The sequence below is a fragment of the Tinamus guttatus genome, unplaced genomic scaffold (assembly GCF_059628265.1).
Source record: "Tinamus guttatus ecotype Peru unplaced genomic scaffold, ASM5962826v1 Tinamus_guttatus_pri_ptg000286l, whole genome shotgun sequence".
Lineage (NCBI taxonomy): Eukaryota > Metazoa > Chordata > Aves > Tinamiformes > Tinamidae > Tinamus > Tinamus guttatus.
This window is the reverse complement of record NW_028288820.1, coordinates 700,925-721,440: the sequence shown is the minus strand read 5'-3', so window position 1 is coordinate 721,440 and position 20,516 is coordinate 700,925. Positions and strand designations below refer to the sequence as shown.

Below are 20,516 nucleotides of genomic sequence, written 5' to 3'. Positions count from 1 at the left end.
TTTCATTCCCCAAAATTGAACCTTTGTTGCAGTGCGGGAGCATGAACTTGGAATTAATCAATGCCCTTCCTTTAGAAACAGGAACATTTTAGTTTTAGAAACAACGGATAGAAAGGCCTAAGCTTAGATGGTCTTGTCTGTATTGCTACAAAAGTCTGATTTAAATAAAGATGCAAATAGAGAGAGTGGTCTTGAGAACCAGCCATCAGGATTGACTGAAGTTTTCTGAAAGGGGATAAAATGAGCTTCATCCTGGAGTCTTTCAGGTAGATCTTAGGAAGCACTGGTCTGCCTGTTCTGTCAAGCCATCCAGTATTTCAGTAGTGGAAAATGCTAGGGGAAAAAGAAGGCTCCCTAAAACTTGTGAAGCTACATTGTTTAAGCTGTCACATGGAATGTGTAATGTTCTTAAAGCAAAGGACTCTTCTATTACTATGCAGTTGACCACAGAAAAACGAACATACTACCTGACTGCAGATTCTCCAAACATCTTAGAGGAATGGATCCAGGTACTACAGAATGTTCTTAAAATACAGGCTGCTAGTCCCCTTTTCGTACAACCTGAAATCAAGCCAACCATGAAAGGACTGCTTACAAAGGTAGAAGTATTTCTCTTCCCCAAATATACTTTATTCCATATTTAATGAGAATACTATCTAGATGAAAAAGGCCCTAAAATAAAATTTATACAAGCAAAATAGCTTTTGTGCTACTTTACAAAGCTACTTTGCAATGTCCAGAGGGACTATCAGTCCATCGACTTTTTGCAAAATTCTTCACTTGGTTATTTGAGATTTGATTTGGTAACTTTTATTTTGGTTTTTGATTCCCTAGTTTCTGGACTGAGTATTTCATGGTATTTTGATGCATGCATAAGTTTTTGCAGGTAATTAATCTACTTTATTGCAATAGAGCACTCTCTTTCCTAGCATTACTCAGTGGAACAGATAATTTTAAGATAGCAAAAAGATTTTATAAAATAGGATTTTAAAAAGGATCTTTTTTGTTGTTTTCAACTGCTTTACTTCCTCAGCTTTCATTACTTCAGACCTGATCCAAAGCCAAGGAAAAACTCACAGCAAGCTTTGGAAATATCTAATACTTTAATCCTTACGTCTGTAACAGAGTTAAGCAGTTTCGAGCATTTGTCTATTCATGTGGAGAAGAATTTGAACCACAGAATATATTCCAAACATCACCAAAGTTCAGAGAATGTGAAATGTAATCTGCATTTCTCTGTCTGTGCTCCTAAGTGTTGTGTAATTTCAGGTGAAACATGGATACTCCAAAAGGGTTTGGTGTACCTTAGTCGGAAAAATTCTGTATTACTTCCGTAATCAAGAAGACAAGGTAGGTTCCTTATTTGTTTCCTCATTGAATGAAAGCTGCTTAGTGGGGATGACTTTAACAGCAAGCTAAAGTTGTGGTAACATGCAGGTTGGCCTGGCTAATGTGTGCTCATTTTGTTTTGATTATCAAACATTCAGACTTCACAGACTGTCAATTTGCCAAGTTCCTACCTAATAAACAGTAATCTAGGGCACACCAATTCTCATGCAGGACATTTTCAGTATATTCTTATCTTTAGCCAAAAGGATTAGGAAAGCAATCTTGCGAAAGTATACAGGAATTCATTAAGCTTACAAATCATTAAGCATTACTGGACATCACAGGCCGTACAGGAACAGCACTCAAACCCTCTTCACTACTCCATTAAATAACAGATTCTCTTGAACATCCCAGTGTCTGAAAGGCCAGAGAAGGGAGAGGCCTTTCTGCAGAATAGCCAGGAAGGACTGTGATCCTCTGTTAGTCCTTTTAGTGAATGTAAAACATAGCATGTACAAATCTACATACTTTAAAAATATAGTGCTTTCCTCTCAAAGAAGTGATGATGGTTAAACTTCTAGGCTTGACAGTGGGAATTTCTAGTTGAAACTGGATGGGAAATACTAAAAAATTGCCTCTCTACCTGTAGCACAGATGCATTTCATTAACTGGATAGAGAAGCTAACCTGCAAATAGAATTACAATTTTTCTCATTCTTGTACTTTAGCATAAATCATTCTGCTTCTGCTGTTTATAACAGCTGATTTATCTAGCATTCCATGGCAGGATGGAAATAAATGTAAATGGGTATTGATGGCAGTTTATGTTTTAATTTCTATTTGTAGGATTAGAGATAAAAAATTACTGTGTACTGAAGCGAATATTTGCTCTGTGACCACTTCTTGCTTCTAGTTTCCTCTTGGTCAAATCAAGCTCTGGGAGGCTAAGGTTGAAGAGGTTGATAGATCATGTGATTCCGATGAAGATTATGAAGCTAGTGGCCGCAGTTTGTTATCAACACATTACACTGTTGTTATCCATCCCAAAGATCAAGGACCCACTTATCTCCTTATAGGATCCAAACATGAGAAGGTAATAAATTGACTTTTTAATTAGAGTTTAAATCACATGTCTGTGACTACCATGCCCTTCAATGAACATTTGCTAATGAGGAGGGGAAGGGGAAAGAGCAACTGAGGTCAAGATTTTTTTTCCCATGCTGTCTACCTTGTAGTTTGAAATACTAAGCAAAGAGAATACATGAACATTTTAATGCTCTTGAGAATCTGGTGGAAAAAATGAGTGTGCTTTTCTATTGTAGGACACGTGGCTTTATCATCTGACAGTTGCAGCTGGAAATACCAGTGTAAACGTTGGATCTGAATTTGAACAACTTGTTTGCAAATTATTAAATATGGAAGGTGATACCAGTAAGTTAATGAGAACTATTACTATTTTTCACAGTCTCGCAGTTTGTAATAAAAGGTAGACAGCAATCTTTTAGACTCATTCTCACTCTTTGAGATACAGGTACTTCAACTTAGAAGTTGAACTATCCATAGTTCATGTGGTTCCACTGTTGCATAGGTTCTAGTTGTAAGTGTCAGAAATAAACTGATTTAATACCCAGAAGCTTTACCTCACAGAGAATCCTTATTAACTCCCTCACAGAGCAAGGCCCAAAGAAGTGACCAAGTGTAGGGAGGGGGAGGTTACTTGACCTCAGCAATTTATCTTCTCCGTATTGCATTGCTCAGACCTGATGGACTTTGGCACATGTAAACTGTAAAGTTTACACAACTTTGAGTGAGAGAACTCATTTTACCAGATAAATGAACAATCAAAAAAATCAATATCCCCAGAAACATATTTTGCTATAATTTCTTAAGGCAGAAGGGCTCAACTGATTATACTCCCCCTCTGTTTGTGTGTGTGTTGTCTGTCTCCTTCTTCCACCATAACTTCCTAGCTTGTTTATTAGTGACCTAGGATTTTTTTTTCTAAGGTTTCCTTCTTGCAAGTGTTGTGAAAAGAAGCACGTGGTTAGGCAGGAGATTCAATAATGCCATCAGCAGCAGAAATACCACATTATATCCCCAGAAATCTGAAAGACTTTTATTAAATAAGAGTATTTTATTATTGCGTTATGAGACATGATGAACTAGGCAAACTAAGTCAGAATGTATTGTTATTTTCCCTACAGGCTCAAACAGCCCAGTATTTCTGCTAAAGTGACCTGTTTCTGTCCCATTTCAAGCAGCAATGTCATAAAATTAGGAAATAGCTCAGTGCGTGGGTGGGAATGACATCTTAGGAAATAATCCATATCCTCAGATGTTAATTGATTTAGCAAATTGGACTCTTCTAATACATGTAAGAGTTTAGAAGCTTTAAGTGTGGAATCTGGAAGAAATTAAGTTTGCTAAAAGATATTGGACCAAATATTTAAAGAAGAATTGCAATTGTGAAAATAATAGGTACTTGCTAGAAGAAATATTTAGTTGGGTATTTGTTTTCCTTCTGAATCTATCTAATGAGGTTTTAGAAGTCATTCAGCTATTTGAGGCCATATCTTTTTCCTGAGTCACTATTTAATGCGGCATTAAGATGCCGTCATGTTGAAGGTAATGCCTTTTAGGTGGTAGGTCAGATGCTTGCAGTTTTTACAGATAATAGAGCATATAAAAATGTTTCTGATTACTAATATTGGCCTTGAAACATCATACGAGTGAAGTAGTGTTCTGGTGTTAAAGGTACTTTTCAGGTATTTTAACAGTGAGCCAAAAGATCCTTGAGCTATGAAGCTTATTGGTAAAGCTTGTCTAACATTTTGTTTCTCTTTGAATGCTGAACCAAAGTTTAAATTTACTATACTAAATTATTAATTGCAAAAAAACATGTATTTTATCTGTTTAGCTTCTCAGATTTGGAGACATCCTATCCTTTGCCACAGCAAAGAAGGAATTGCTTCCCCTCTTACAACTTTGCCATCGGAGGCCTTGCAAACTGAAGCAATTAAATTATTTAAGGTAAAAACTCTAGTAAATGCCTTTTTAACTTTGTGCATATTTTGGCTTACTAGGGATGTTCCACAGATCTGAAAAGAGAAGTTTATTCTTTTGTCTTTAGTGAAAAGACTAAACTAGTAGACAGAGACTGTAGCAGAGTGTCCCCACACTATCTCACTAAAGTCAGTCAATTTTCTAATGTAAGCAGTCATAGATTGATTCAAATTGAAAGAAAGCAGAGATTCTAGTGTTCTTTTTTTTTAATGAAAACACTTATCCTATGAGTAGAAATTCAGTCTTGAAGGACTGAAACAAGTTGAAAAATAATAATTTTGTGTTCTAGTAGTATAAGTAGAGAAAATATTAGAGAATAAGATTCTTAGAAGTATTTCACAACAGTTTTATGAATTCACTTTTAAGGATTTTTGTACACCTTTACAAATGCACATAGGTATATCTCACAGCTGTAATGAAAGGGCTTTATGATTAAGGGAACTGCTGTTCTTCAGCTAATTGCTTGAGCTTTTTTGTGTGCAGATAAGATTTTTTTGTCCTTCCTGGTAAAACGCCAGATGCTTGGTAACTATGAGGAGGAGGGTGCTGCAATTCCATTAACCTTACCTTTCCTCTCCTGTGCTCACCCAAGTAAAACCACTCCTGAACATTAACCAAATGTAATTAAGACTGTTTCAGAGGGTATTTTTTTAATGTACATTACAAAATGTGCATTTTCTGTATGTTATATTCTGTGCAACACACATTACAAGTTGGAAGGCATAGTGTTTGGATAAATGAACTGTCTCCAGGCAGTTTGGACGGATTGTGCCTGCAGCACAAACTATCTTGAGAATTTTGATGTAATGGTCAGGATCTAGAAAGGAATGCAAGACAAGCACCATATGTTCAGTCACGGTCACTTGTAGACAAACTTTCCAGCTTGTTTGTGTGAAACATTTGAAGCACTTCAAAGTACTTCCATTTTATTTTCTGCAGTCCTACAACATAACAATATAAGTTTTTACTTCCCTCATCGTAATAATCCAACGTCTATTTGGAAATCACATTCTAAAGCATACTTCAGACCTAATTCAGATTCCAGACATTTGCCTAAGATAAATACGAAGAAAATGACTCATGCAGCCTTTATTAAAATTGTTCATAAATCAGTTTAAAAGTCAGGTAGAACACTGAGTCAGGTAGAAACAGAGAAAGTAACATTTCAGTTATTTCACTGTTGATAAAATTGGTTCTTTGCATCTACGTCATTTTCAGATAGCCTAGAAGCAGATTAAGTTTCCATCCATCTCTCTTATTTTGCTTTTATATTTTGAAAATTTATCTTTAAGCACCAGTGTTAATAAGTGAATTTAGTTATCATAACCAAGAGAAATTATTGCATAAACTAAATGGAATAAGTGATATATAAGCTTTATTCTAGTACAGTTCTACTACCAATCACCTTTCTTAAGTCTGGCAATAGCAAATGTTGCACTTACACACAATAAAAATAGCAATGAAAGCCAAGAAGCAAAACAAATACTTACAAGTCATGATTTTCTTATTTGTACATATTCTGCCCTGTTATGCACAAAACGTTTTACACCGGGTGCCACTGTGAGCTGTCTACCTTGGCTTTAACACCCCTGTGACATGGGCAGGTTGCCTAATACCTCGACAGCTCCAGTTCTTACTACACCTCACTCAATTTAGCTATCTGCCTAACCTTGTCATTCCCCCATCTAAAAAAAAACAATGCAATTTTTATAGTTCTTTAATCGTTCAGCATAGCTTTTTATCTGTTTTGGCTAATTTCACCTCTTTTAGCAGAGACAGCAGGGTGTTCTTAGTCTATAGATACACTAATTAATTGAAACTTCAATTGTAGCAAATTTCTATTATGCAAAACCTCTAAAAGATTTATTGCAGCTTCATATATAAACTCACTTACTTATTATTTTATATCCAGACCTGCCAGTTGTTTATAAATGCCGCAGTTGACTCTCCTGCCATTGATTACCATGTGTCTTTGGCCCAAAGTGCTTTGCAGATCTGCCTCACACATCCCGAACTTCAGAATGAGATCTGTTGCCAGCTAATTAAACAGACTAGACGTCGACATCCACAAAACCAGGCAGGACCAATACAGGTAAGGCAATATTTGTCCTAATGGTAGTATGGCAACAGCAGTGACGGAACTGTGGAGATGATTAAGAATGGCAGAGGGATCTGCACTTCTGTAGCATCCACTTACTTAAAATCAGATAAAGAACTGAAAGAACATATCATTTTAAAGGCTGGACATGCAGTTGGCTACCTTCTTTTAAAGCATTGAGTGAAACAATGTATGGAGCGCAATTCTTTTTTACTTAAGGTAGGTGCTCTATCAGGAAGCATGGCAGATTAAACCCCATGGCACATGGCTCTACAGACGTGTGCAAGAAAAGCTGTGAGCCCTACTCACTGGCATCTCAGATATGTACAGTTTTTTGACAGATGTCATCTTTTATTGTTTCATGCAGTTCTGCACACATAGCACGTGCCAGATAATGCATATATACTTCTAATTCTTTGCCTTGGTCAACTGTTGGCCAACCATTAAATGGTATCCAAATGTGTTACAACTGAAAGAATTTAAACTGTAAGGAAACACAATACTCTGTAATCTGTGTAGCACCGGAACAACAGTGCATGCTATATAGTAATACATACAGAACTAGGAGATGAATGGGAAAATGAGAAAGGAAATTACCATATTAAGGCTTTTGTAATAGACACATTTTTCTCCTCAAACCTGCCAAAGAAAGTATGATATGGCCAGCAGGCATATGTATTATCTAGAAATTGCCCACATCATGGATGTATCAAGTATGTGCATCACACCCAAGTAGCTTTCACGGCAGATATAGCATGTTCAGTTAGTACTCACTAAGTTACATACAGCCGGTAAGCTTAAAATAACTGTAGTCCTTTTGTTACTTTTGGACCATTAGTAAGGCCTTCCCTTTGTACAGGTAAATATTGCCAGCAGTACTGGCCACTGTCATTATTGTAAGAGTTGTGTGTTCAGTAAAATGTCTGTAGATTCACACAATTCTTTTAAGTCCTGGTTTATTAACTAAATTATGCTGTAGTCTTCCATATTGGTTCTACTGCAGAGTCTTCCTGAAACAAAACTAATGCCATTCTCCCACAGACTACTGGTATTTAATGGCCGGGTATCTGTGCCTGGGCTGTCCAATTTCTGTTTGATACCAGGCAAGTCAGATAAAGGCTGTTTCCTAAATTCTGAACTAAACCATTGGTACAACGGTAAAAAAGTAGTTGCAAAATTAGTGAGTCTGCACCTAGAATACATACGAGTAGTGTGTAACTTGTAAACACAATCTGAACTATGAGAATATTCTAAAAATAATAAATAAATGTTTGTTCAATAGTTACTATCCAGTTTATTTTCATAACTTATGTGTTATATCATAATGCGTATGAAAAGGAGAGCTGAATTAAAATTGCATAGACTTGTTTCTGAGTGCTTGGTCTTGCAGCCTTAATACTTTTATCCTGAACTATAGGAACTGAATCGTGAATATTAACTGCTCATTATAAAGAACTACTCCCATTTGCAGCCCCCAAATAAACATGCTGTAAAACATGTTTGTGTTTACACACATAAATAGAAAGAGAGAATTTTTGGCCTTGTGTTACCTGATGAGGTAACATCATCATTTACTCAGCTTTTTCTGTATTTTATTTTTCTCTTCCATTTTACAGTTGTCTGTTGTTTGATTTGGCACAGTAAACTGCACTGCTGCCAGCAACCACAGGAAGTCTTACTTTATAAGATGTTTAAAACAGTGAATGTCTTCTTTTTGTTAAGGGTTTGCAGCTCTTGGCTCTCTGCGTTGGACTCTTTCTCCCCCAGCATCCATTTCTTTGGCTTCTTAAAATTCATCTGAAGAAGAATGCAGATTCCAGGTGTGCCTGAATATTCTTAACTTGCTAGGTGGCTAATCTTTCCTAAATACCTTATTTTGAATCTGTATTTAATGTTTTGGAACTTGACATAGGTGTTAAAATACATTTTAATGGAATTGTGTTCCAGTGCTACTAAACTATTGTACATGCTATTTCTATGCATTGTTTGGAAAAATTATCTCTTTCTTTCTTTTTTTTTTTTTCCTGGAAAATACTCTGCTATAAAACTCTGATTATATGTTGCAAAAGCATGAAACCCAAAATGGAGCAGTTACTCTGAGCCATGTTCACCTTTAGCACAGCCTCTGTTGGTCTCAGTGGACTTGTGGATTTATTCTTCTTATAAATCCACATGGAAAAAAATATTTTGGAAATCTTGTGGTGAAATCTCTGTACTCCTCCCATTTGGCTTCTCCTGAGGGATTTACTTACAGTAAAATGTCTGTTCAATCCTTTTCTTTCACAGGACTGAATTTGGGAAATATGCAATATATTGCCAGCGCTGCGTAGAGCGTACCCAGCAGAATGGAGACCGAGAAGCCAGACCTTCCAGAATGGAAATTCTTTCAACCCTTCTGAGAAATCCCTACCACCATTCCCTGCCTTTTAGCATTCCAGTTCATTTCATGAATGGCATATATCAGGTAATGCCAAGAATAGCACAGAATCTAAGTTGTCCCAACCTCATGCTATTAGCATATTCCTGGAGCAGTATATCAGGAACAGAATTGTAAGTGTTAAGGTAAATAGCACTCAATTTTTATCCTGTGCCAATGTTAGCAATTGAAAGCACAAAATACATGAATCATATTTGGCCAATGAATTATACAGATTTGGGAAAAAAATACCTTGAGAAGGAAAAAAAAACTCTAAGAATGTGAAATTAATTAAGGTTCTGTTTCTTATTTAACCTGACCACCAGATGAATGAATTGGACTGAAGAAAAGAGAAAGGTACTAGATTCCTTTCATCAGAAATCTTGAAAGACAAATATGTCACTGAAGGCCTGAAAGCACATCTGTGCCTCCCATTAACACTCACTGAAGGATAGCTATATTTATGAGAGAACAAACACAGCTGCATTCTTAACTCTTTTTGGGCTTCATCTGTCAAAGCCTGTAGGAAACTTTCTGTGGACTTCCATGCATAATAGTTTGTGTTCTGGTTTGTGTTTCTAACAGTGGGAGCTGGCAGAAAAAAAGATCTTTAACAACTTACAGTATTCCTAGAGAGAAAATGACTTTTAAAATGAAATAAAACTGTACTGAATAATCTTTTTATCACAGAAAAAAGTCTATTTTTTCTCTAAGTCTTTTTAATCACTGTGTGTCCAATAAAACAGAAAAATTAAAATGTATTTAAATTTAAATGTTTTTAAATCTTCATATTCTGTATTCTCCTGTATTCATCTCCAAAGCTAGGTGAAGCAGTACTGCTTAAATTTCCAGCACTGAGAAGCCCAAAATAGAAGGATAAGAGTAAAATGCCTTCTGAAATATGCTAAATAAAGCAAAAAGCCCTCAGAAAAGAGATTTAAGTGAACAACATGCTAAAGTATTAATACTCTAGTATTGTAGACATATATATACACACACACACACACACACACTTACACATATATATTTATATGTATAAATTTGGGGAAACAAACCTTAAAAGTCTTCATATGTTAGTGACTTACATAGTACTGACCCAACAGCATAAAATATTTCAGATCTGCCTATAGGAAGATAATCTAATATGCTTCCAAAATTGCATGTCATGAAAAAAATGACCAATAATGTCATTTGTTCCATCATCGTATTGAAAAGTGTGGGAAATCATATTTTTCCTCCTTTTTAAGTGTTGTTTTCCACAAAATCTCAGATACTAGACTGATTTTGTTGAACAAATTCAAGTGTAGGAATTGTAAAAAAAAAAAAAAAGTATAAACAAATTTAAAAATAGAAATAAAAGCGAAACCTTTAATTTCTTCCATAGAAATACCTTTCATTTCATAAACAGAATGCAATAGGTACGATCTGCTGAGAGGTTAGCACATTTTTGATGGAAAAAAAAAAAACTCTACTAAATTGACTTTATATGTAGCATCTTGACACTTTTCCAAACCCTTAATGGAAATTTTAAAGGTCCAATGACAATAAACTATTCAGGGAGGATGGTATGGCTCTTTGATCTTCTCCAGAAGTTTGACAACAAAATACGTTTTGTGTATTTTTTTAGGTTGTTGGCTTTGATGCCTCAACCACAGTGGAGGAATTTCTGAACACCCTGAACCAGGATACTGGCATGAGAAAACCAGCTCAGTCAGGATTTGCACTATTTTCTGATGATCCCTCTGGCAAGGATATAGAGCACTGTCTTCAAGGGAACATCAAGGTAAACAAGAGCCTTTAATGAGTTCATATAAAACAACAAAATATCTTCATTTTACAGATCTCTTTTCCTGACAACGTAAAAGAAAACATTTACCAGGCTGAAAACTCTGTATTTTTTTCCTCATGACATAAAAGGAAAGATCAAAAAATACCATTTTTTCAATTGCTAAAATTCATTCAGCGAAATATATTTGAAAGCTTCGCCTGGGAGGCTGATATTAATAGGGTTCCTTCCTTATCTAAATACAGAATAACTAGGGATCAGTTCAGGAAATTTCCAATGGTTGGTTTATTGTTCTGCATTCTGAAGTTTTCATTCCCTAAACTACTAATATAAATGATTTGCAGTAAAGATTGAAAAGCACAGTATAATCTGTTTTAGTAAAATATTGGATATTTTACAGACCTCCTAGCAACTAGTGAATAACCAGCGCTCTGCTTCTTTCAAATAGCCTTTTGCAGCCTTTGGCCAATGTTCACAGCTGCACTTTGAGTCACAAGGGAAGGTATGTCCAGGCCTTAGTGACAAACAGGCAGGGTCATCACAGGCAGCTCTCTTCCCCCACCAAGAATCATTGCGGTATGGAAAGCAAAACATTAAAAAAAAAAAACCTTATTTTCTTGGCAAATGCAAGGTTTAGAACTTCCTTTGGAAGCTGTTCACGTTACTGCTTCCAGAAAGGCTCTTTTATGAAAGAACAGTGACATTAAGTCCAGAGGGGCTCACAGAGCTGCCCATGCTCAACAGAGAGCACCCTTCCTGCACTGCAGTAAACCGTGGGCAAGCAGCATAACAAACTTACTCCAAAGGACCTCAAAAACTCCAGCGTGCAGCAGAAGAAGGCCAGGATCGAGGCATTTGATTAATAGCAGTTCACTCTGTATTACTACGTATTCATTTGCTGCTGCTACATTAAGTACCTGGTCTTTCCATATAAGCATGTTATGGCTCCACAAAGTTAAGTTAACATTTCCAAAGTTAATGTGTGTGTAATAGGATAAACAAACAGAAAGAAGTACTTATTAAACACTGCAAATAAGAACTGCTAGCAAAGATTATCTATTTTTGCTATATATGCTATACATCTATTTTTTTGAAAGAGGAGTACATGGAGAAGTCAGCTTTGTATTGCTTTCCTTCTAGATCTGTGACATTATTTCAAAATGGGAGCAAGCCTCCAAAGAACAACATCCCGGGAAATGTGAAGGCACAAGGACCGTCCGTCTTACTTATAAAAATAGGTTTGTAATAGCAAGCATGACTTCTCTTCCTTGTCCTAGAGACTTTTTTATTTATTTATGGAGAGTTTCTTCATCTAAAAAATACTGGCTGACTCAGAGCTTGCAACAGAAATAGCAGATGGGTGTAACTGGAGCATTTTTTTTTCTAAGCAGTAGCTAATTTTTTCTACCGGTAAGTTGTGAGCAGGGTTGTTGGAGGGGGAAAAAAAAAAGAAAAAAAGAAAAAGGAGGCTACACTGAACTCATATTGAAATAAAGTATTTCCTCACTGATTTAAGAACAGGTGTTGCTCTGTTAATATTTGATGCTAGTGTTTGGTGTTTTGATGCTGACATAAACCCATTGCATTCAAAGCAGGTACTGTTAATCCTCATGGCTAATGCATTTCCCGCTCTTCTCCATTTAAAATGACCTTCTTTCCTCTGTAGGCTCTACTTTGCAGTTCAAGTCCATGGGGAGACAGAAAGAGAGAAGCTGCTGTTAGTGTATCAGACAAATGATCAAATAGTCAACGGACTTTTCCCGGTAAACAAAGAACTAGCAATGGAATTGACAGCTCTTTTAGCACAGGTAATCTTTATGAATTCATAATCATAAAATAATGACTCACAAAGCAGTTTTAAAGATCCAGAAAGTTATACAAGTTAAGCGACAGGTCTAGGACTGCCTGACAGTCAGTGACCTCAGCCTTTTAAATCTGACAGTGAAAGAAATAGATTGGATTAGAGGTGCAGGGTTATCTGCACCTTCTACCCTTCAGAGGAAATCCTCAGTAGCATACCCTGCTTTGTATGATGTATGATGTATTTCATCAGGATGGATAAAACCTTTGTTACATCCTTCGTAGTCAGGTCCTCTTTGATTAGATGTTGTATTATCATGTATTGACTCTTCATTCAGTATTCCTTAAATAATTTCTGCAATTTAGTACACCATAGTAACAGCTGTTTAATCACAGCCTAAAATTCCTTTGTTTTACATGGCCTAGATAAGATCTGTTTTATTTTTTAAAAAATAAAGATTTAAGGGAAAGTTTTCAAGAAAATTATTTGATGGTTTTACTCAAAAAATCTGAATTGTTTTTCATCGGCGGTGGATCTAGCAATCTTGGTGTAGAAATGGAAAGTTTTATACCTTGTATTTGTATAATTTATACATGATATTTAACTTTTTGCATGATAAATTTCAATAAGTAAAAATAAAATGACTCATGACTTTCGTTTCAGTGAAAATAGGTGTTAGTTGACAAGCTGCTTTTCATTTTCTACTTAGTAGGATATAGGAAAGGAACCTAACACCTACAAAATTATCCTGTAGTAACAAATGCCTTCTTGTCAATGGTCTTTCCCTTAGATTGAGATTGGAGACTTTGAAAGGCCTTTCTCCACTCCAGCGGGGCAAGTTGCTTCCCAATCCAAGTCCAATCAAACACTAAAACAAGTTTTGGAGAGATTCTATCCTAAAAGATATAGGCATGGTTGTTCAGAGGAACAGTTAAGGTGAGATGTATGTTACTATTTAGATTCTCTACAAATTTCGGATGCAAAATGTGGGATTTTAAGATGGTTATTATATACAACTTAATGCTATGCCATATTTGCCAAGAGCTGTATTTGAAACTGATATTCTTCTTACCGAATTCAAGGACTGATTTCAACTGAGTATTTCTCATCTAAATAGACAGCCGTCATTGCATATGCATGCCAGCAAACCCTCCTAACTTTTAAAACAGATAAGTTACTACAAAGGATTACAAAACCCAGAGATTTTGCTATTCTTACTCTTCTCACGGAGAAAAACTAAGCTAGGACCGTGCACGGGCTGAAGAACTGCTGAGAATAAAGGACCTGGGGATCTGGTTAGAGTGCCACTCAGATGCACAGTGCCTTGGAGCCACTCAAACCAGCAAGGCGGTGACCTGGTAGTGTTAATTTGAAATGCATAATCTGGAGCACGTTGTGTTAACGCAGCGAATAGCAGCATAGCGTATCAGGCTCTCCAAAGTCAGCATTTCAGCATTAATGAAGTCCAGTCAGCATCACACGAGTATTTTCATCATTTTTACCACAGGGTGGAGAAAGTTTAAAACTGTTGTCATATGCACAAAGTAACAGTACTCTATCCTCAAAAGATAACCTGGACTTGCAAAAGTATACAAACAACAAAGTGTAAGTGGTACCAGATTAGGCAAATTTTTGAAGGATGTGTTAAACTTTTCAGGCAGTTCTTGGCCCACCAGTTGCCAGAAGCTGGAATCTGTATCAGGGAAGTAGTGCTCTCTCCCTGCCCATTTCTGGTAGGCTGCAGTTTGACTTCATAAAGTCCCTGTGAAAGTGAGCAGCAGCTGAAAGAGCTCTCCTTTGCTGCACATTCCCCCTCCCTTTTCCGGGGCTGGATCTAATGATCTTGTGGCTTGCAGGGTAAGTCATTCCTGCCAGTCAATGTGCTAGAAAGGTATTCTGGTTTTTTTGGAGAAATACTTTTCCATAGGATCATTTTACTGAACCAACTCGCTGTGGGGCCACGAAAGAAAAGAGCCAGTGTGAATGCATCGTGCATCAGGACCACCCCTTTTGGTCGCAGCCCCCAGATGCAGCGAAAAAGAAATAGCATTAAGCTGTATCTTCCACATCTACTGCTAGATAGGTGCTAAGCTAAATAGACCTTCAGAATGACAACTGGAGTTGCTGTTGAGTACTGATAAAGGTTGATTGATTATCTGTAGAAACACATTAACAGCTGTAGTAGAGTTTTCCTTTTATGTAGCTACTGCTACATCAATGTCTAAACCTAGTGTAGGGCTGCAGAAATGAGTAGATACTTTGTCATTTTCATGTGCATAAAATATTAAATATGTTTTGAATTTATTCAGTATTGTATAAGTGGTAGTTGTTGCATTAACTTAAATTATCATTTTAACAAATGGATTTTTTTTTGCTCATTAAACTTGCTGTGGGTAAGCATTTACATTCCTTTCAATAACTAAATTACATATTTCATTCCAACAGACAGCTTTGTCAGCGACTGTCTACACGATGGATGGCTCTCAGGGGGCACAGTGCTGCAGACTGTGTGCGCATTTATCTCACTGTAGCCAGAAAATGGTCCTTCTTTGGTGCCAAATTGTTTGCAGCAAAAGTAAGCAACTCTACCAAGTTCAAATAACAACTATGTAAAACAGAACTGCTATTTCCTCCCTTAACTTTTGCCAGATAAACCTAAACTGCTGTCACTCTTCCTTTCATGCATAGACATACGTTCTAGTGAACTTTAAAATGCCTGGGGGTTGGTTGGTTTGTTTGTTTTTTTTTTTCTTTTTAGTAAAGCCATGCAGTTTATTACACTAAGAGGGATGCTGTAAGAATATTAGGTTCAGTTCATAGCTCTGCCGTTGGCCTCCTTCAGATCCTTTACATTCATTCTCATCCAGCCATAAATCTCTGTAAGACATGTGGATAGAAAGAGTCTGTAAGACCTGGTTGTTATTAATCAGTTAAACATTGCCTCACTTTAAAGTTGTAACTAGAGAACATTTATTTCTCTTGATAGCCTGTAGCAACATCCTCACTTGAGAAGTCTTTCATATGGTTTGCTGTACATGAAGATGGCATAAGCATCCTAGATTACAGCTCAATGGTAAGGGATTTTTTTTTAAGTTTTGGTGAAAGTAGATTTTAATACTGATCAATCAGGGAGGTTCAACACCATAGAATACAGAAGATGATATGTGCCATGATGGTAAGTATCTAGTCTTTCTATTAAAGCAAAAATTGATTCCTTTCTAAATGCTTTAATGTTGTTATTGTTACAGTGGCACTGATAATAGAAGCATATAATGATTTTTTGCACTGAATTTATTTCTGTTTATTAGGTACAGTTTTATATCTTTTAATGAAATGTTAATGTTTTAATCATTCAGACATCAGGAGATCCATAGTTACAGTTCTTACAATAATATTAATTTTCTCCTCTTGGATACTTTAATTTTCCATTATTATTCATAATACATACACTCTACAAAGTGCAGTTGCATAAAAAGATTGTTAGTTTCATTGTATTATTTTTGTTTAATAGCAGGTAATATAACCCAGTGTTATTTAATTATGTCATCTTAAGCACTGATTTTTCTTTGATTTGCAATAAAAGTTTTTACAGAAAACAATTAACGGTAATCAGCATAAAAAGCAATGCCTGAGCAGATCCTTGCTTTAATTCATATCCTGCAAAGAAACAGAATGTCATATGGCTGTTATCAAGTGCTAATATTGAATTTCAGAAAATGAAATTCTCAACTTTATAATTGTATTGATATGGGCCTTTTCATTATGTTTCTTTGTATTTAAAAGGATTAATAAAACAAAACAAAGCGAAGAGAGCTGTATAGCAGCTCTGTACAGATAACAAGCAAAATTAGCTTGCATCAGCCTGAAGGCTTTATAAACACTATCTACTGCAGAGCTAGTTACAGCATTTCTGGACAGCATTCATTTGCGTGTATGCAAATTATATCACTGCACAAAAAGAAATCCTGGGGTTAAATCCCTATAGAAATCATACACTTTGCCATTTAACTTATTTAGTCTCTGCTTCAATTCCAAGTGGAATTCCTATAATTAACTTCTCTCAAAGGCAGTCAAGACTTGTATAACTTGAATTATATACCTAAGCTGAAACATGTTCAAAATATTTTTTATCTAGATTACCTGGAATAGAAAGAGGTCAAACTTTCATGAGATAGTTTTACCATCTGCAATGGAAATTGTTCATAGTGAAGGTCTGAATGAATCTAGCCCAAAGAAATTAATTTCAAGATCTATGAGAAGGCTACCCCCAACATTTTTGAAAATAGATATGTAATTATAGTTTTGAAAGAAGTATTCGTCATAGTTTCTTTTTCCTGCATTTACCTGCTTATAGCTTTCTGTTTTGTTTTTTTTTTTTTGGGTTTTCTGTTTTAAGCGATTAACAGTTTCATATACATATAAGAGTCTGATGACTTTTGGAGGCTATCAAGATGATTTTATGTTGGTTGTTAACAATGCTCAGAGAAAGGACAAATCAACTGAAAAACTCCTTTTTGCCATGACAAAACCAAAGGTTGGTGTATTACCTGAAATACTTTCCCACCATCTGCTGCTTTCCTACTTTTAGCAGGGGGTAATCCTTAACAGATGTAAGAGATGAAACACTTTATTTATTCCTAGCATCCTCAGGATATTGACTTTTGCCAGATGGTTTTGGAGAACAAAACAATTAGTAAAACAAAACAAGAGCTATCAGAGAGGATATTGATGTTTCTTTTAATGTCCTTTTCTACAGCATTCCAGATTTTTCATATAAAGGAGAGAAGGGGCAGACATTATATAAAAATTAGTCTGTTTGCTTCAAGACCCTAGATAATTTTTAAAAATCACTGTGTTATACAGTGGACTTCTGTAATATATATCACTTCTTAAAAATCCTAAGATTTGTTTTCTTTGGTAAAGAAACTGTTAGTGCTTTTTAAAATCTAGTCTCTGTCCTTCAGTGATAGAGTTGGCTATTTCACAAAGCTTACTTTGCTTGCTGTATGCCAGAACAATCTGTAAAACAAAACACAAAATTCCACATACAAATGTGGGTCAAAACTCTGGTTTCCCTCAGACTGTGCCCTTATAGGCAAGGTGGTGTGGGTTGCAAAGAGAAGGATGGTACAAAACTCCCAGATGTCTTCCTGCCTTCTGTCTACTCTGCATCCTTGAGCACTAGATGACTAGAAAAAAAGTGAGGGAACACATTGCAAAAGCTTTTTCCAAAGAGCAGACTTCAAAATCTCTCTTGAAGAAGTGATAGAAGCCACCTGTTTGAAAGATTTAAAACTGTGCAAGACAAAGCATTCAGCATGCTCTTGGGAACAGCAATTCATTACTGGCAAGCTGAGATAGAAGAAAGCTCTATTAGGCACTTCCTTTCTCCCATCACTAATTTAATAAAGTGCACGTACTTCTCCAGTTGATGGTGATTGTCACTTGCTGAAAAGTTAGCTATTTTTCCAGCAGTCAAAACACATCACTGTATTTTTCAAAGAGATTTGTATGTTCCTGTTACAGATTCTTGAGATCACTCTACTGATTGCCAGCTATATTAACAACTTCCATCAGCAGAAAGGAGCGGCTCATCATCTCTCTGCTCCAGCACTACTGACACCTCAAACTGGACAGAAACTCAAGGAAATGGGGAGTCAGCCACTTCTCACAAACAACAGACCAACTAAATGCCCCACTTTGTTATGAAAGGATTAGGTGTCATGATAATGTGCCTTATTTATATGGTTTCCATACTGATAGAATATTTTCTGGTAGGCAAGATACACAGCATAAGGAGGTCTATAAACAAAAGAAAGATGGATGGGTTTGCATTCAATCCAGTGAGATATGAGAGGAGTCCTCCTTCAGTTAAAACCCTGGCCTGACCTGGAATTATGAAGATGAGCCTGTTTCTGCATTCTGCTTCTTTGGGGGTGGCTTGTCCCTGCAGCTCAAAAATAAATGTGTCTGCTGTTAGTGATGGGGAAGGGTGGCCTTAGGAACAATTCTATAGGTTTTAAACATTTTCAGGCTGTTTTCTCAGGGACCAAACTGTCTGCAACCCTTCACCTCTATTTTTCAAAATAATACAAGTTGTATAACCTTCATTACAAAAAAGTAAATATTTTAAAAGAAAAGTCAACAAGGCAGAAACGCACCATATATGATCATAAATCTGAAGTGTATTTTCATGAATACTTTTAGCCTTTGTTATAAAGCTGTTTATTTGGCAAAGCTTCAGCCTTTGCTGGGTAAATTTCTAAATAATCTCTCTCTGTCCCTAGCATTTTGGAAAAATCTAAATTGGACAGGCACTGTATTTAATATAGTTTATAAAGCAAGAACCCAAATAATAACTCTTTTACCCAAAATAATAATATAATCGAGATACATGGGTGACTCACAATTCAATACACAAGAATGGCACAGAAAGCCATTGTTTAAATTGCATTGTGTAACCTTGGAGATATAAGTGACATATAGTATCTGATGTGTATAATGTATATATAAGGATTCAGAATAATATTTTGTAAAAGTTCTATCTCTTGTTGTTTTCACTGGTATCCATACATTTCATATTATAATACCAATAGGACATACTGCTAAAGCTGTACTATTGGACCTGGGAACACTTCCCAGCTCCCTTTTTGATTTGCATGTCTACACTTTATTTTCTGTGCAAAGAAGCCATATCTGTAGCCTTTGGAATGGATCAAGCATCCAGTTAGAGCAGTGTAATTTGGATGCAGCCATAGAGATGACAGTCGAGCATAAATCACTGATTTTAATATCTGAAGGTCAAAAACCTCCTTTGTTTTATGACAAAGCACTTCATACCTGGCATATGCAGACTGAAAGAGATCAGTAGTTTTCAGCAGTTTGCCCTCTATGAAAGGCAGAAAGTATCTTGCTGAGGAATTGAAATAGATTAGAAAGGATATCATTTTTTAGAAGAACATATTAAAAACTGCATTGAGAACTGGAACGAGTTAACAGTCTTGGGAAAACTTTCAAAATCCTTGAATCCAAAAGCCAGAGTCTGCAGGACTCCAGCACCATTTATGGTAAGAACTAATTCTTTGCCTTGAAAATTACAAGGAAATACTACACACATACTACATTTGAAAAGGGGAAAGAGGTTCCTGAGTGCTTCTACTCTTTGGTAGTGGCTGTGGCACTACATCCTTCACCTCCTTCTACAACACAGTCAGTAGCAGGAGACTTACATCCAGCAGATGTAACATCTCCTGCCATACAAGACGCCCTGGCACCAACTCCAGCATTTTTTTGTGTGTGTGCATGTAATGTACCCTGGTAAAGTGATGCCAGGCAGACATCAAGGTCAACATCCCTGTGAGATAAGTAGTTAGTTAATTCTCAGAGATGTTCAGTTCTTTGCAAACTCAATCAGATGCTACTGTGTCAGTTACACTCCAGTTGTAGTCAAAAGCTTTTCAACTGGGATGATTATAAACTTAGAAACAAAAACAGTCCTCATGCCATCACAAAATTACAACAGAAATCAATCCAGACTACTACACCTAGTAATTATGTTTTATTTTAGATTGGATTGTTTGGCATGCATATGCATATGCTTATCATCACATTGATGGGACAGCGCTTGCCAAGAGGCTTCACCCTACATGATGAACTTGAGAACATTTTTTGTGCTTGCTACGAACTAGCAGTCGTGACTACGACAGTACACACGGTCAGCGAGGCAGGGACCACTGAGAGGTCACTGGTAGCTCTGTGTAAACGATCACATTGACCTGAAAATAAACAACATGTGGAACACAACGTAGATTAATACATTACTTGAACTTCAGTTTGCTGCATTGATTTTTGTGTGTGTGTGTGTGTGTGTGGCAATGTTAGTAAACAAACTGTTCAGTTCTAGAACAAGCTGGAGATAGTTACTGCGGTAGTCCAGCAGACAAATGGTTGCACTTTGCGTTTTTTAATACAATTGACAAAATTGGTGTCTTCTGCTGATTTAATTTAAAAAGAAATATATCTCT

The 20,516-nt window shown here is 36.3% G+C and overlaps 1 protein-coding gene across 1 annotated transcript in view; it reads left to right on the top strand.

Annotated features, from left to right (window-relative positions):
* Positions 1-18,573, top strand: part of PLEKHH2 (pleckstrin homology, MyTH4 and FERM domain containing H2) — a 47,176-nt gene extending 28,603 nt beyond the window's left edge. Inside the window, exons 15-30 of the mRNA XM_088527401.1 lie at positions 441-599; positions 1,270-1,350; positions 2,242-2,421; positions 2,651-2,759; positions 4,246-4,358; positions 6,304-6,483; positions 8,212-8,309; positions 8,776-8,953; positions 10,533-10,688; positions 11,832-11,929; positions 12,358-12,499; positions 13,283-13,428; positions 14,938-15,067; positions 15,479-15,565; positions 16,889-17,026; positions 18,019-18,573. Of these exons, the coding sequence (XP_088383527.1) occupies positions 441-599; positions 1,270-1,350; positions 2,242-2,421; positions 2,651-2,759; positions 4,246-4,358; positions 6,304-6,483; positions 8,212-8,309; positions 8,776-8,953; positions 10,533-10,688; positions 11,832-11,929; positions 12,358-12,499; positions 13,283-13,428; positions 14,938-15,067; positions 15,479-15,565; positions 16,889-17,026; positions 18,019-18,201 (2,178 nt within the window). The 3' untranslated portion in view covers positions 18,202-18,573. The remainder of the gene's footprint in view (positions 1-440; positions 600-1,269; positions 1,351-2,241; positions 2,422-2,650; positions 2,760-4,245; positions 4,359-6,303; positions 6,484-8,211; positions 8,310-8,775; positions 8,954-10,532; positions 10,689-11,831; positions 11,930-12,357; positions 12,500-13,282; positions 13,429-14,937; positions 15,068-15,478; positions 15,566-16,888; positions 17,027-18,018) is intronic.
* The last annotated feature ends 1,943 nt before the right edge of the window (positions 18,574-20,516 follow it).